At 41.5% G+C, this 15,399-nt stretch overlaps 1 protein-coding gene across 3 annotated transcripts in view; it reads right to left on the bottom strand.

Moving 5' to 3' along the window:
• Positions 1-363: 363 nt before the first annotated feature.
• AKT1 (AKT serine/threonine kinase 1) overlaps positions 364-15,399 on the bottom strand; it is a 77,655-nt gene continuing 62,619 nt past the window's right edge. For all 3 annotated transcript variants that reach the window (XM_066321667.1, XM_066321669.1, XM_066321670.1), the window contains 4 exons: positions 14,662-14,876; positions 7,312-7,399; positions 2,563-2,665; positions 364-1,984 (listed from right to left, as the gene is read on the bottom strand). In XM_066321667.1, the coding sequence (XP_066177764.1) occupies positions 1,905-1,984; positions 2,563-2,665; positions 7,312-7,399; positions 14,662-14,876 (486 nt within the window). In that variant the 3' untranslated portion in view covers positions 364-1,904. The remainder of the gene's footprint in view (positions 1,985-2,562; positions 2,666-7,311; positions 7,400-14,661; positions 14,877-15,399) is intronic.

The raw sequence follows: 15,399 nt of genomic DNA, 5'->3' as shown, positions 1-15,399 counted from the left end.
CCAGCTGTGATTAACATTAGTGCCTGGAGAGTGTTAGAGACTGTGCAGCACAAACTAGCCCCAGTGGTGGAACACAAATACCTTTGCAGATCAGGGCCTTTTGCTGGCACCAGGAGGGCAGCAAAACAAGGCCAGTCCTCATTCACCTCAAGACAATTTATTCCTGGCACAGGGTGCATTTCTCTGAACAAGCGTTTTCCAAAATTATCTTTGCATAATGATCAGCACAGAGATGAAACAACTGAGGAGGAACAGAACAACCTGAATCCCTCAGTGATACATACATCAAACCTGAGAAACTGGAGCAGTTGTTGTACCTCTACAAATTCAGAAGGCTCCTACCACAAGAAATAAGAACCTAACTGGTTAAAACAATTTTATTTAAGCATTGGGAGGGAAACTTTCATATCATGAGTAAAAATACTAGAGTTGATTGTTAAAAAAAAAGATGATGGGCTCTCTGTGCAAGCACAGCAGTGTCTTATGGCGAGTGGAAGAGAGGGTTTGCATAATATACTTCCTTTCAAATAAAAATATTAAATGCTACTTAACTGGAATACATGTTATCATTTTTTATACAGTCAAGAGAATTAAAAAAACAAAAAAAAGCGCAATTTAAAGAACGCAACCTACAATGGAATAACTTTATTTGCAGCAGAGACAGAATAAGACTGCTTTTATGAAAATTACAAAGAAACATGATACAACAAAAATAGGGTGTGGGGAATTTCCCACAAAGATTAAAAATGAAAAACAAAAAAAAAGTTCACTTTTTGAACACCATTATTATTCAAACACATATGAAGTTTCAACCTAGTTGTTTTTTATACATGGGAAACACTGTTAAAACTGAATCTTCAAGAGTGAGAAGGCACCATGAACTGTTGGTTGATACCTTTAATGCACACTCAAGAAAGAAGAAATGATCTGGCATGATGCAAAAAATCATTAAGTGTTTATATATATTCATATATCTTTTCGTTTAAAAAAAAAAAAAAAAAAAAGAAAAAAGAGCGGCAACAAGTCATTACTTCAGTGCCAAATGTACTCGTGTCTGGCTGACTCACTCATGAGGATGATTTCTCACTTAGACCTGTGTGGCATTTCTGTACAGTGGTGGAAGTGGGTGATTTTGTGTTGTTGCTTTTCATATTAGATTGGTAAATCAAGTGTTTTCTAGGTTCTGAGAAGCCAATCCTATGAAGTATTCCTAAATTCTATGCAAATGGAATAATTAAATGCACTGTCTAGAATGAAATACTCATCTGTACGGCGTGGCAATCCCACCGGATTCAGTTTGATATGTAATGTCTTGTAGCAGATGTTATAACAAAAATAACTTTTGCTTTTTGATTTACCTCACTGAGGCCATTAATGCTGTTCCTATAGTTGGTTTTCTGGAGTTGGATGACACTTCACTGCTGTCCAAAATGAGTTTGAACCTTAACCCTCCAGAGTTTGTTCACTTTGTTGCTTATATTATTGCACTAGCTACTAAAGTCTTATATCTTCCTATATAAATCTAATTGTTCAGAATGCAGATTCTGTATTTAGATAATGAACTGTATGAAATAAATAAAATAAGGGGATTTTCTGGTCAGAGTTGCTGATATGTTGAATACCTTAATTATTTCTAAAGTAAACAGTTTTGATGTATATTCTTAAAAACCTATGGTCATTCAGCATAAAAGCCTTGACATAATACTTAAAAGAATGGATTTGTTCTCCTTCTCAAAAATTCATTGAAGAATTGTTTTAAATACAGAATCTGTGAGGCTTCCTACAAATTCACCTAAGTCGTAATACAAACACAGTTTGTAACTTGATAATATAGAAAGTTCTCTAGTGTCCATTGAAGTAAGGTCCCCAAAATGCAGTCTGTTTTGTTTCTGAATGGCAAAACATTAAGCGGTTCCACTGGCTGAGTAGGAGAACTGAGGAAAATGAGGTCTTCTCTCATTATCTACACAATCCATGCTGTCATCTGAAAGGAAAAAAAAAACCACATTAGGTAACATTTGCTACCTGTTTTAGTTTTCAGCAAATCAACAATAAGATAATGCATGGAAAAGCTATTTCAGAAAACAGATGTTCAGATGTCCATTTAAAATTGCTAGGAGCTGCATTGCTTAAATCCACATTCACTGTTTCTGAATTTCTGGCAATTGCTATTTGAGAGCATCAAACATGCATCTCACAAAAATACAGTATCTTGATTGAATATGGACATTAGCCCATGCTCAACTGACTGCTTGCATATACACAGTGCATGTGGATATGGACATGGGCAAAACTCATTATCACTGATTTCCAGTGGGGATGTGCAGATTTGGAAAAGACAACAGTACAAATAATTTTTCTCTTATTAAACAGGTTTTTCATTTCCAAAACTGGAAAGATGTGGAAAGTTTCACATCAATTTACCACCTTCTTGGTCAAACACATATGGAAAACCCTCAAGTTTAAACTGATGCTTTTTCATAGCGGCTGAAGAGATCCATCATCGCAAATTATTTCTGGTGGTGTGGAGAACACAGTGGGAAACATTTGGAAAAACTTTACCTTGGTCAGGAGGAGTGATTGTTATCATCTGTGCTGTAAATTCTTCATCAAAGTATCTTGTATCTGTTTCAGATGTAACTTGTGGCTTGAATGGAGGTACAAGCTATGAGAAGAAAAAAAAGTGTCCATTTACAGGTTCTTGCAGTGCTGTTTGAAACAATCTGACACAGTTGTAAGCTACAGTGCCTTTTTCCAGAAGTTCCTAAAATGTCTAAAAAACACCAGTTCATAAAGATGGAAGTATATATAGTAAAAAATACTTACTGAAGTGTGCACTTCCTGTTTATGGGGGATTTAAGGCATTTTTTCTCTAGGATTTAACTGCACAAAAAAACCCCTTAGAATCCTAAAATTTTTTTAAGTAATAACATACTGACCAATGTTTAAAAATAATATCACATAATAGTTCCCCACATAATTACATGGAAATTGTCAACCTCATCTAGTCAGATTTATGCTCAAGGAGAATGAAAATGAGTAACAAAGATGCACAGTGATACGAAACTTATCAGCTAACCCACAAGGTTATAACCCACAAGGGTTATAACATTCACCAAAAAAGTTTTAGCTACAGCACTTACTGTGCCCATGCAGCTCACACTGGAGGTCTGACCAACCCAGCAGAATCTGGGCGAAGGCAGCAGCAACACTAAGCTTTAATACTCCTGGTTCCCCCAAAAGCAGTTTGATGTTAACTCTGAACTTCAAAAACCTGGAGTGCTTACAAAAACCTGAGCCCAGTCAGCACTGAACATCCGCCTCTTGCTACACCAGGAGCTGCACTTGTTGGGGTTTATTCCTGAGACTCACTTGGGCAGACAGGCTGGAAATCATCCATGTGTACCTAGGCAAGCTCTGGCAAGAGCAGCTCCAGATGGAGCAGAGCTGCCTGACTGGGGCTGGAGGAGGAGCACGCCTGGGAAGCGGGATGGGGAGCTGGCTGCATACAGATGCACACACTTGGAACACTGACAGCTCTGGAGGGCAATGGAGCTGGGATTCAGACCTTGCTCACCTTCTGCACGGGGCAGCAGAAGCAGGGTGTAAACACGGTTCTGAGCCCTCCCGAGCAGAGGGAACAGCGCCGGGATCCCGCTCGCCCACCACCGCGGTTATGTGTGGCTGTCTTTTAACAGCACACAGCCACACCGGGCAGCAGCTGAGGAGCGTGACTGAGGAAGCGTGGAGCTTCCAATGAAAACCTGCAGGGAGAGGTTTAGCAAGGTGGATGGGAAATTGCTCCAACTGGAATTATGCAGTGACCTCAAGACATGCACTTCTGCACTTGCACAAACAAGAATACACCGACACAAATCACTACCTGCAAAACATCAGCAAATCTTGAATACACAAAACACCTCTTCCCCACCCCCGACTTTGCCTCCTCCTTGGATGTGAAGAATCATTTGTTTGTCAAGTTGGCAAATAAGAAAAACATTGGTTTCAAGCTCTCTATCACCAGGATGGTCATTCTGATCCGTTTTGAGAGCACCTAACAGTGTCCTGTCTTATAAACAGCAATCCAATCAAATGCATTCATTTTCAATGTAAAGACTGTAAGAAATGTAATGTATACATATGGCAGCATTCCCACTTACAAAGAAGCATTTACTGTTTAAAATCAATCTTTAAAAATTTAGGGGCATAAAAGCTCTGTTTATTGTAAGAGAGCACAATTGTATTATATATTCATCATCTTTTTTTTCCCAATTACTCAAAATTCTCTGTGCCCAAGAATGGCTTAAAGGAGCTGGGTGCATTACCCTAACAAAAAAATATGAGGTCCCTAGAAGCGGTCTTTATGTTCTCAATTTAAAAAGGAAAAGGAAATAGGACATCCCAGAGTCAGGAGTCACTCTGAGCCTTGCAGTCCCCTGAAGCTACTGAAGAGGGAATGCTTCACATTATAATATTAATAACACTTCTCAATCAAATCACACCAACATTTTACATATAAAAGCCCTGTGGAGCATGAAGATTCTTCCTCATGTAACTCTATTCTCTCTCTCCTCGTAGCAGTTTCTGCCTACTTCCCAAAGCAGCCCCGGGTTCGTTTTTGACAGGCTGTGCAGTGTGAGTGTGTGTGTGTGTGTGTGTGTGTGTGTGAAGCTCTATCTGTCCTTTTAAGCTAATGGTGGTTTTGGCACTGACAGTGCCCCCAGTTGCTCTGCTTGCTGTGCACAGCACGGAGTGATTTAAGACTTGGGCACTGCAGCAGACACCTGAACTGAGCACATTGGAGCGACTCAGAGCAGCAATCCCAAGCCAGCACACATGTGGAATGGGCTAGCGCTGCCTGTATCACTTTCCTTTTTATTTTAGTATCTGTTAAAAGCAATTTGAGACAGATTATGATGCACCCACAAGACATCTTTTCCCCCTAGCTGTCAAATTCTGAGTGCTAAGCTGGAAACAGGGGGGAAGCCGCAGAAAGCTCCAACGCTGGCTTTAACAAGCAAATATGTCACTTTACTGAAAAGCTGTCACTGCAATAGCTCTGCAGTTCAACTGGCAGGGAGGTGCCACCTGTAGCCTCCCACGGCTGCAGACCAGCATTGGTACCCACAGGCTCATGCTGATTTAAGAGAGAAAAAGGACCACAAAGAAACCCCCATGTGCTTAAAATCTCTTTGCATATGTTTTGCTTATGGCTGGGCAAAATACTGCAAATTAAACTGCACCTTTCTCTGCATCAGAGACAGACAGCACTCTTCCAAGTGAGCTAATAAACATTTTAAATTTGGGGGACAACCCCAGTTATTCAAAGCTCCTTGTAATTTAAAGCAAAGCTATGTTTCCAAAAGGCTTAATTACAAAGCCAATGTTCTGGATTACCCAAGCCCATACTCATACATGTATCCAGCATTACTGGAAATGGTGGGGAACCAAGCCTAGCACATGAACATCTCTTTCTTGGCAGCTGACAAAATCCAGCTTTAATGCATAGGACTGCACTCCAGGTAAATGCTGCATGAACCTCTTTGCACCACCCAGCATGTGGGCAGCAATTACTCACAAGCTCTCCATTTGCACAGCGTGCCTACCTCAGATGCAAACACTAATGGAACACAAGCAAAGCCATGATCTAGGTATCCTTGGATATCTATCCTATCCTTGGATAGGCCAAGATCAGGAATAGTCTCAATTAGCACACAGTTTTCTCTAAAAGATGCAAGTATTTGGAATTTCCTGATAGTTTGCAGAATAATCTGAATCAGTACCACCATGGGACAATTTATGAAGGCCTTCTTAGTCCTATGGATAAACAGAACATTGCCTCCAGCTTGTGCAATTTCTCTTCTGTACAGGGAACTGGGACTCCTACCAAATGACAGACAAATAACTTTACTCAAAATATTTGAGTCCCATTGTCAGCTTTTTACCTTAAACTGCAGAAAACCAGTAAACTCTAAAGCATTCAGCTTGCCAGTTGAGTGAAAATGGGGGTAACCTCCTGTTTAGAATAGGAATTCAGATCTACTTTTCACATTATACTGAGTAAATCCCATGGAACTATCTCCTGCTCTCATGACTGCATGCACCTCTCCCTCAAGGGATGCTTTACAAGTGCTGAGGTCTAACATCTTATCCACACTTGCAAGGCACAAAAACTTGTTTTATTATTTTTCAGTTCCTTTAACCACACAGATCTGTGAGGAAGTGAAGGAAGAGAAGGAAACAGAGCCCTCTCTGTAGCTGTACACAGGCATTGGGCAATGCTCCCACTACAGTATGGTAACTCAGTTTCTGCCAAGTTTCTTACCTGCTCCCACCAACTGGAGGAACAACCAAACTGTACTTAGAGACCAAATGAGATCTGACACCACAAGGGAGTGCTGGGAGAAGGAGGGAAATCAGCAAAGGCCGGGATTGAGTGAGCTCATGTGCCATCAGTAGATGGGAGCCTTGAATCAGCAGACCCACGTTTTAGTTGGCTGCATTTCACGAGTGTTATGAAAATGTGGCTGCTGAGAACTGAACATGAGAGGACAACAGCACACCACCCTTAGAGCACAAAGCAGGGCATCTTGGAGGAGTGAAACAGATATCTGAGAAGGAAGGGGCAGTGAGGCACAGACAACTGATGAAACACATTCTTACAGGAAGGGCTGGGCTCTTTGACTTCAGTGGCACCCACTGCAAAGCCAACAAACACAGTGGGTGTCAAGGAAAACCCATGAGAAATACCATGAAATGTAGACACTTCCTATCAGTCCTTTGCCGCACACAAAAAATAGTATTAGGCTTGGACTGATGTAAGAGCATACACACTTGTCTTGTCAAGAACTTGCCTTGAATGCTGACATTATATTGAAAAGGCAGGAAAATGCAATGGGAAAGAAGAGCCTATCTTCTACTACGGCTTCTAGGAAGTTTGGCTTCAGTTGCTCAGGAACCAGCAGTAACTCTAGGCTTGCAAGGGATGCATCAGGCAACAGCAAGAAATGACAGCATGAGTTCACAGGAAAAGCCATTTTAAAAGCTTATACACTCTCTAAATTTGGAACCTATTTTGATTACATCCTATTTATTCAGCCATAAAGCCATGTATCTCATTAAGAGATACTACTATCATTGCAAAATAAAAATCCAGAAGTAATCTGATTACAGTATTTTTAGTTGTAGCTAAAAACAACTACAAACCTTTTCTGTGGAGGGTTTCTGTGTACCTTTAGAGAGCAACAAAATTTGAAACATTTGATACATTCACAGCTACAATTCACCCATGGAGAACAGTTGTATAAATACCTTTTTCTCGTATACATCTTGCCAAACAATGCCAGCAAAGAATTTGTGCTGCATAATCTCCTTGGCATCATCAGGACCGCCACCTAACCTGTAGGAGGCAAAACAAGTAATTAAATGTTTGAGTACAGTTATTTTTTCTAATACAATTTTTATTGCAGTGTACTGAAGAGATTCTGAGTTTATATAATGCATTTGGGAGCAGCTCTAGCATTTGCTCTGTGTTTGCTTTTTTGTGCAAGGCCTATTTTAGGCTTTAACACAGTTCCACTGAAAGATTTAAACACAGGCTAACAAACAGAATTAGAAAAAATGTTTCTCTTAGACAAAGAAAAAAATAATAACCACAAGTCAAAAGACCTGCCCTTCAGAAAAGATGCTGTCCTAGGGACCACAGCAGATCCTGTAAAGTAAAAGGTCTGAGGCACAGATCTCTCTCTCTCTCGGCATTAACATGCAACTACCCCTTACAGTTTTCTAGAGCACAGTGATGCCAGCAGTAAAAATGAATTTGAAGTTAAAGAGAGACAAGGCTTTTTAAGGCAAACTGATTTATACAACCTGATTTAAATTTCCATTAAAGAAAACAGTTGACAACTGCAGTGATAATATCATAGCATATGCAAATCTTTCCTCCTCCTTGGCTTCAGGAAAGCACAAAGGGTGTTTTATTGACTTAAGGTATATCAAGATAAAGCACTTTTATTCCATAATAAAACTGTCCACACAGCTTATAGATGCAATCAGTTTAGCTGCAGTGTTGAGCTAACTGATGCTTAAATTTTGCTGTGGAGGTTAAAATGTTCTCTAAAAGACTGAACCACATCTGCAAGCAAAGGCAGGCATCGAGAAAACAAAACAGATACTGGGTAATCAGCAGGAGACTCAGGTAACAAGGGTAAAACAAAGCTCAGGTTTTACCATGTTCACCCAGGCTGACCTCTGCTTGTTCTCCCATGCCTGGTGCCACTGGTAAACTGAGATACTGACTCCATTTCAAGAGCTTGAAGCAATGACTGACTCTACAGGACCTAGACTAGAGTTATACTGTCACAGACATCAGGGACAAGACCCATTTTCTGGGCCTGAAGCCAAGACCTGGCCGGGCCTCATCCATTGTTGCACATCTGGCCCTGAATGTCCTCTGGGCCACATGTGGTAACCCCATGGCCCAGTTCATGATTATCTGGAGATAGAGGGGAGGGGTTTGGTTCAAAATATCAGAGAAATATGAAGGCTGTGCTAAAACCCATTGAAGTGGTATTTTTACAGCTCGAGCATGCTCCAGAATGCAGAGTGAAGGCACAATGCTGTTGGGACAGCACTGGATGACAGTTCCGTGTGGAAGAGTGAAATACGGCGACACTTTGTTCTCAGTGCTGACTGGGAATGGATCCTGATGCATTCAAACCCCCGGCCATGCCCGAGCACCATCTGCAGAGAAGGCAAACTGGCAGAGCTGTACCAGAGACACCCAGCAGCAGAGGTGCCTGACAGTCCAGAGGCTCTTCCACAGCAGTGCCACAGTGACATAATGGGTTTCCTCCTTATCATCCTTTAGGAAACATGCAGTGGAACAGCTCCCCAGCCTTCCAGTACCTGAGTGACTCTTTCCTCCCCAGGTGAGCTCTAAGCCCAACCCACCCTAGAGACCCAGGGGCCAAAACCAGCTGGACCAGGGCTCTCCCATCTGCCAGGCAGCACTTTCTACAGCTGCACAGCAGCCTGGAACAGAGACAAACTCCAGGGCAGCCTGGGAACAGGAACAAACTCTGTGAGTAATCATTTCTCGGCTGGTTCCCCCCAGGTCTAGTGGCTTTGCCAGGTCTCTACCAGACTCCTTGTTGCTTCCACAGCACAGTGATGATGGCTGATGAAGAGGGTGGAGTCAACCCTCTTTATCCACAGATGTCAACAGATTGCACAGGAGTTCAGCAGTGACTCTGAGCTAAGAAGCTCCTGAATGGAGCTCTGCAGAGCAGCAGGCAGGAAGGCTGGCTGGCTGCAGACATGTACAAGTGCTTTGCAGAATATGTTATCTAATACGAGCCTGTGTTCCATGAAGGGCAAACACGTATTCAGGGAAATGCCAAGAAAGACTCCACATGTTCTACTTATCTTCTAAAAATTAGGCAAATCCAGTCAAACTGAATGGTGAAACAATAGAAACCTCGTATTTTTGATATAGATTTATTTCAAAATACAGTTTTGTTTTCCAGAATTATTATGAAAGGTTCCTCTCAAGGAAAACAAAACTCAATTGGGAACTAACACAAAAATCATGGTTAAGTACCACTGAGAATGTAAAGACCATCAGGTTTGTCTTTCTTAGGGACATGCAATAAATAAAGAAAAATACAGCAGAAATAAGAGTTCTGAAGAGATTCCTGGATAATAAAGATAAATTCTGCACTCTTAAGTCCTCAGACAGAACCAAAAATAGTATATATAGGACCTGAAAAGCAAAGTCTATGGAAATTTACAGTGTACAAAGAAATAGAATAGAAAGTACAGAGGCCAAAAAGCCTCTGTAAAGAAAAATGAGAAAACATCACCCAAAACCTAACCACCAAACAATTCTGGTTATTCAATCAACTTCTATCTACACTTGAGAGACTTTCTTTAGTTAAATCCAGAAATGAAAATTATTAATAAAGTGCAACATCAATATTAAAATGAAAATATTTTCACATTTTAAATTTTTATGAAATTGCATATTGCTTTTAAGTCTCTTTAACCATTTAATGACAAATGTCTGTACTCCATAAACTGAGGTCAATCAGCAATCACTCCACATGTGTATCATGTAGAAATAATTTTAAAAATTTGCTATATTGAATTTTTTAACATATGTATATAAATATAGTCTATGAACACACAGGAAGATTGCAATTAGGGATACATTATTTTTCATGGGATCAACTATTTGCCCATGAAAAAGTAAACAGTGCTCAGCTCCCAGGCTCATTCCCAGCTCTTTAAAAAGAAACCTGTGCACTTCTAGTTTTCCAGCCCTGTCTTCACATGATTTCTCTGAGTCACCTCTGCCCCTAAACCTGGTTCTACAACAGCACAAACAACCCCTCCAGGCTCAAGAACAACAGCCCAGCAAATGCTGTTGGGTGTTCACCAGCTTCAAGCACACAGATTTTCATTTCTCCTTCTCTGATACAGTCAAGACAGACACCAGTAACTTACTTTACTATGGCCCTTACCTTCAAGGCTTCTAATAGGCACAGGGAAGGACTTGGGAGTTGTATCTACATCAGTTTCCTGACTGGCACAATCAGCACAGAGAAGCTCTGTTTGGCTTTGAGAACAGCATGATTTGAAGACTCCAGATTTGGAAGGAAAAAGCCACATTCTTCCCAAAGCCCTGTACACAGTCTTCGGGTGCTTTCCTGCTCAGAGATTAAAACTTTTGGGAAGCCTAATACAGCTAACTCCCAGCTCTTTGTTGAGCTTTACTTCCCCACTTCTTCATTAACCACATGCATGTGACACAAACATGGTAGATCAAAAGCACTGAAAAAGCTCCCACTTTGCAACATTAGTAATCGAGAGGAGTCATGTTTGAGTCTGGCGAAGTCTGGGAAGTCTCTAAAATAGTGGTTTCTGGAAAGCTGGGAGAAAAAGAATCTTTAAACTTGCCTTTTATGTTTTTCTCAGCTTCAATTTAGATCTCTGTGGGTGAACTGTTTGTCTGAACTGCTGTGGACAGAACTGATTTTGACTAAAATTATCATACACAACAGTTAAATCTCAGCCTGTCTCAAAGCACCTGGTGAAACATGGAGACTTGAGCATTTTGCACTTCAGCTGATACCAAGGCACTGGAGCTCTTTGGAGACAGAAGCACTCTCCTTCTCAAGGCACACGTATTTCGGAGCAAACACAAGTCACCTGTCATGTGTGGCTCCAAAACCCTGCATGTCCATGAGGCATCCAAGTGTGCTGCCCAGGAGGACCAGCTCTCCAACATGACCTTCTTCTGCGGGCCACCAGTTTGTTTGGGACCACCTCCAGGCCCCTGAAGTCCCCACAAGTGTCATGTCTAACTCTTCCAATGCCAGCAGAGCTAATCTCACACTTTCCTGTGCCTGAGAGCAAGGGTGCTCAAGAGCCATCTAATCTTCCTGCAGCAGAGCAGCACAGAGGACACAGACACACAGCTTAACTCAAATCTCCTCCTTTCACTAGGGAAAAAACAAAGGAGTTTGGGTCTCATACAAGTAAGGGCTTGATTGACTCTAACACTCCTGAACATCTACGGCCAAAGTTTCATGTGGGAAGAACCATCATGGCTAGGAAGAACAAAGAACCAGATCCCCATGTGACTGCAAGAACAGACCACCAGGTCCCAGGGAGCACCTTCAGCTCCCAAGAGCCACAACTGCAAATCTGTGAAGTCATCAGATCTTTAAACACGTGTTTTTGAAATGCTGCATCATCTTCCTCTCGTTCTTGCTGAATGGCAAGGTCCAACAGCACCACAGAGGCAGGTGAAGCAGCCTGTGACAAATCCCATCTGAGAGAGGCTGACCTATCCCGGCTTATGACAGGGACTAAGGCACGCAATGAAATCTGAAGATCAAAATTCAAATTAAACCATCCTAAAGTTTTCTCAAGTTAAAAACCTGCCAAGATTCAGAGCTTGCAAGACACTGATTACAAACCCACCCATCTAAACTTTGTCCGTTTACATGGGGTGCTCTGATCCATGCCCACTTTCACAGGCTACAGTCCCCACAGCCAGAGGAAGAATAATAAAAGGTAAAAACTTTGTTGTTTCATGTATGAAAAACTGCTCTGATTACCTTCTTTCATTTGATCCATGTCACAAAGCAGCAAAGGGGAATTTCAGGTCACATTAACAGGAAATATTTACAGAATAGATTTTTTCCTTCTTAGGAAAATTATGGCTCACATTACAAGATTAATAAACTTCTATCAATCCCAAAAGAAACTTCAAAATTCCTTTTCTCTTACAAAATGGATTTCATATGACCAAATTTAGAAAACAGCCATGATTAAAAGCAGGATGCAATTTATTGTTCTTCACATTTTCTCCATATGCCTGGGAGCTTGAGACTGAAATGGTACTACAGAACACAGTACTAACACTGCTACAAATCCAGCTCATGTATAACAGGTCATTTTTCAGATTTAATTCACTGACACAGATCACAATTTCCTAGCTCCTTGATATTTAACTTAAAACTATCCTTGAAACTGAGCCTCCTAAGATCAACCTGTATTGTTGGGTTGATTGGGGTTTTTTTTGATGATTTTAGGGGAAGTGACAACATCCCAAATTTCCTTTTTCTCATGGTTTTGGCTGCCTCCTCCAATCTCACTCTGAAATTCATCCAAAGTTATGCCTCCAGTTCTGACACTTTCTGCCACAAACACTACAATGATATCAACTTCTGTCCACCACTGGGCTTTATGGAAGAGGGGATTTCTGCTGAATTACACAGTGGCTCCCTAAAGCACCAGACTGTCACACATTATATAACTTTTCAGTGAATGTATTTCAGTAGCTCTCTGGCTGTTTTTTGTCCATATGGCTCCATGAGCTCACTGTGAGTCAACTACTATGCCAGGCGCCCACCCCAGCAGAAAGACCACCCAGAAAAAAGAACTTAACACTACAAGGGCAGAATGCAGGACTTCTACCTCTAATGCTTCCAGATCAGTCCTCCAATCTGCCTGAAATGTCACAAAGTGCAGACGATTTGCCGAACCACAACTTCAGTTTAAAAAACTCTGGGAACAGTAACTGGGGAGAAACCAGGATTTAGGAACAGTCCATGATCCAAAAAAGCCTGGGAAGCACCAGTGTAATTAGGCATAATTATAATAAGGCATGTGTGCAGGCTTGTCTAGTCAACAGTTATTTCTATCAGCAGCATGAAAATCATCTGTCCACCAGATCAGCGCAGTGCTGCTTCCAAGCCTGCAGAAGATACATGTGAAGAAGTGGCTATTTGTATTAAGCGAGCATATTGTGGAGTAATTATTGGCGTTGGGAAAATCTCGTAATTAAAACAAGTGGGTGTTCTTTGTTTGTAAACAAATTGCATTTTGGTTCATCAGAGATGCTCCTTTAAGAACAAACTACAGCAGATGCTGCCTGTGTTCCCAGTGATTGAAAGGCTCCACCTGAATAAGCTATGAAAGGGTCACAATTGCATTAACCCAGCACTTCACTGGACAGGAATGCTGCTGGCAGGGGCTGCAGCCAGGCTCACAGAGCACAGAGCCTGGGGGCTGCTCATCAATTACACAACCTTCTCCTGGAGCTCCCCTCACAGGCACGGGGTTCAGGAGGGGGTGCAGCTGTTGCCACCTTATACAGGGCTGGCCACGTTCCGGGCTGCAGCTCCCCATGGCACCACCAAGATGAATCCTCCAATACTACAAACTGTGGGTTTGCATTACAAGACCTCCCAACAGGATTTTCCACCCAAAGACCGTGATGGAAATAGCTGACAGTGATGACAAAAATCCTTGCTATAAGTATTCATGTAGTGGCAAACCCCATTTTCCTGCTATGTGCACACGGAGACTAAACAAACATCAGAAAGCAAACCGGAATTCTCTGCTTGCACCTCACATGAAAGGTTTCCTATCTGGGGTCCATTAACAGTGTAAGGTTCAGGACAGGAGATCAGGGGCAGAGTCACAATATTATTTGTTTTAAAAATGTCTGGGTTGACAAGATGGCAGGTTTTTAAATTGATGTTTATCTCTGTGTGAAGGTCAACATCCTTTTTGGATCTTTTTCTATTTTCTGTTTGTTAGGCATTAAGAGGTTTTTTTTGTGTTTTTAAATCAAGGGTTATTTTTTAAAAAGTACAGCAATAAAAGAAAAACAAAAACAAAAGGAGGAAATAGGTAAAGTCAACTGAGCATGGTATAAACTCCACCACAAACATGGTAGAAACACCACCACCTACTGTCCAAAGCAGGATGCTAAATCACTGGCACAGATCTAGACAAAAATTCAGGAAGAGGACAGTAGTCTCAACTGCAACAGAAGGTAAAAGCATTTGGTGTAGATCACCTTATAACCCACAGTAGCCACTGGATTCACTCTGGCCAAAGGTAGGGTTAACTTGTGTTTTCCCAGCCTATAGTTTTGCTTGAATGGCAGCCACCATACTCTGAAATTCAGCACCAAAGCTGCTTTATGTCACTATTTACGCTGTCAGCTCATATCAAAAGTTAAAAATAGTAGATCCACTTGCTGCACCTTGTTGGGAAATCATTTTGAATGGATTAAAAACTAAATTACAATTTTGTCTCAAATACCTTAAAAAAAGTGCAACTATTAAGCAACAGCCTCACCTTTGCTTAGGATCTTTCTTCAGCAAACCTGACAAGAGGGATTTTGCTTCAGGCGACAATGTGCGTGGAAATCTGATCTCCTCCATAAGGATGAGTTCAAAAAGCTTTTCATGGTCCTGATTGTAGAAAGGGAGCCGGCCACACATCATTTCATACATCACAACTCCTAAACCCCACCAGTCCACTGCACGGCCGTAGTCGTTATCCTCCAGAACCTGCAGAATGTAAGGAAAAGGCTTTAGAAGATACTCCTAAATCAGGCATGAAAACAGAACTTAAGAAGCAAAAGTTACCCTAGCAAGTCCATCTTTCATGACACAGCCAAATCTGCCAGCAGAGTATTTGTAGAACCATGTGAAAAGAACTGGCATCCATGCTCACCATCACAGGTGAGCAGAGAGGAGGAAAAGGAGGCAGCAGGTATGTTACAACAGCTCCTTGTCTTTCTTCTCCAACCCTCATTCACATTATGGTCATGATAAGCACAACCTTTCAAAGTCCAAAGGCCAAGAACTGTTCTCACATTACAGAGCCAGCTGTTAAACTCTCACTTATATATCACAAATTGTTCCAAACAGGATCCAAGCTTTTAGAAAAAACCCAACCCACCAAGGAACCAGTACAGGGAGAAAAGGCCATCAATCTTTTCCTTCACAAGCAAAAAGCCAAACATATCCATCATCTTCTTATCAACCTGCATCCCAAAGGGGTGGCTCTGCACATCCTAAAAGACCACCC

The sequence above is a fragment of the Sylvia atricapilla genome, chromosome 6 (assembly GCF_009819655.1).
Source record: "Sylvia atricapilla isolate bSylAtr1 chromosome 6, bSylAtr1.pri, whole genome shotgun sequence".
NCBI lineage: Eukaryota > Metazoa > Chordata > Aves > Passeriformes > Sylviidae > Sylvia > Sylvia atricapilla.
The sequence above is the reverse complement of the archived record's forward strand: the minus strand, read 5'-3'. Positions and strand labels throughout refer to the sequence as shown.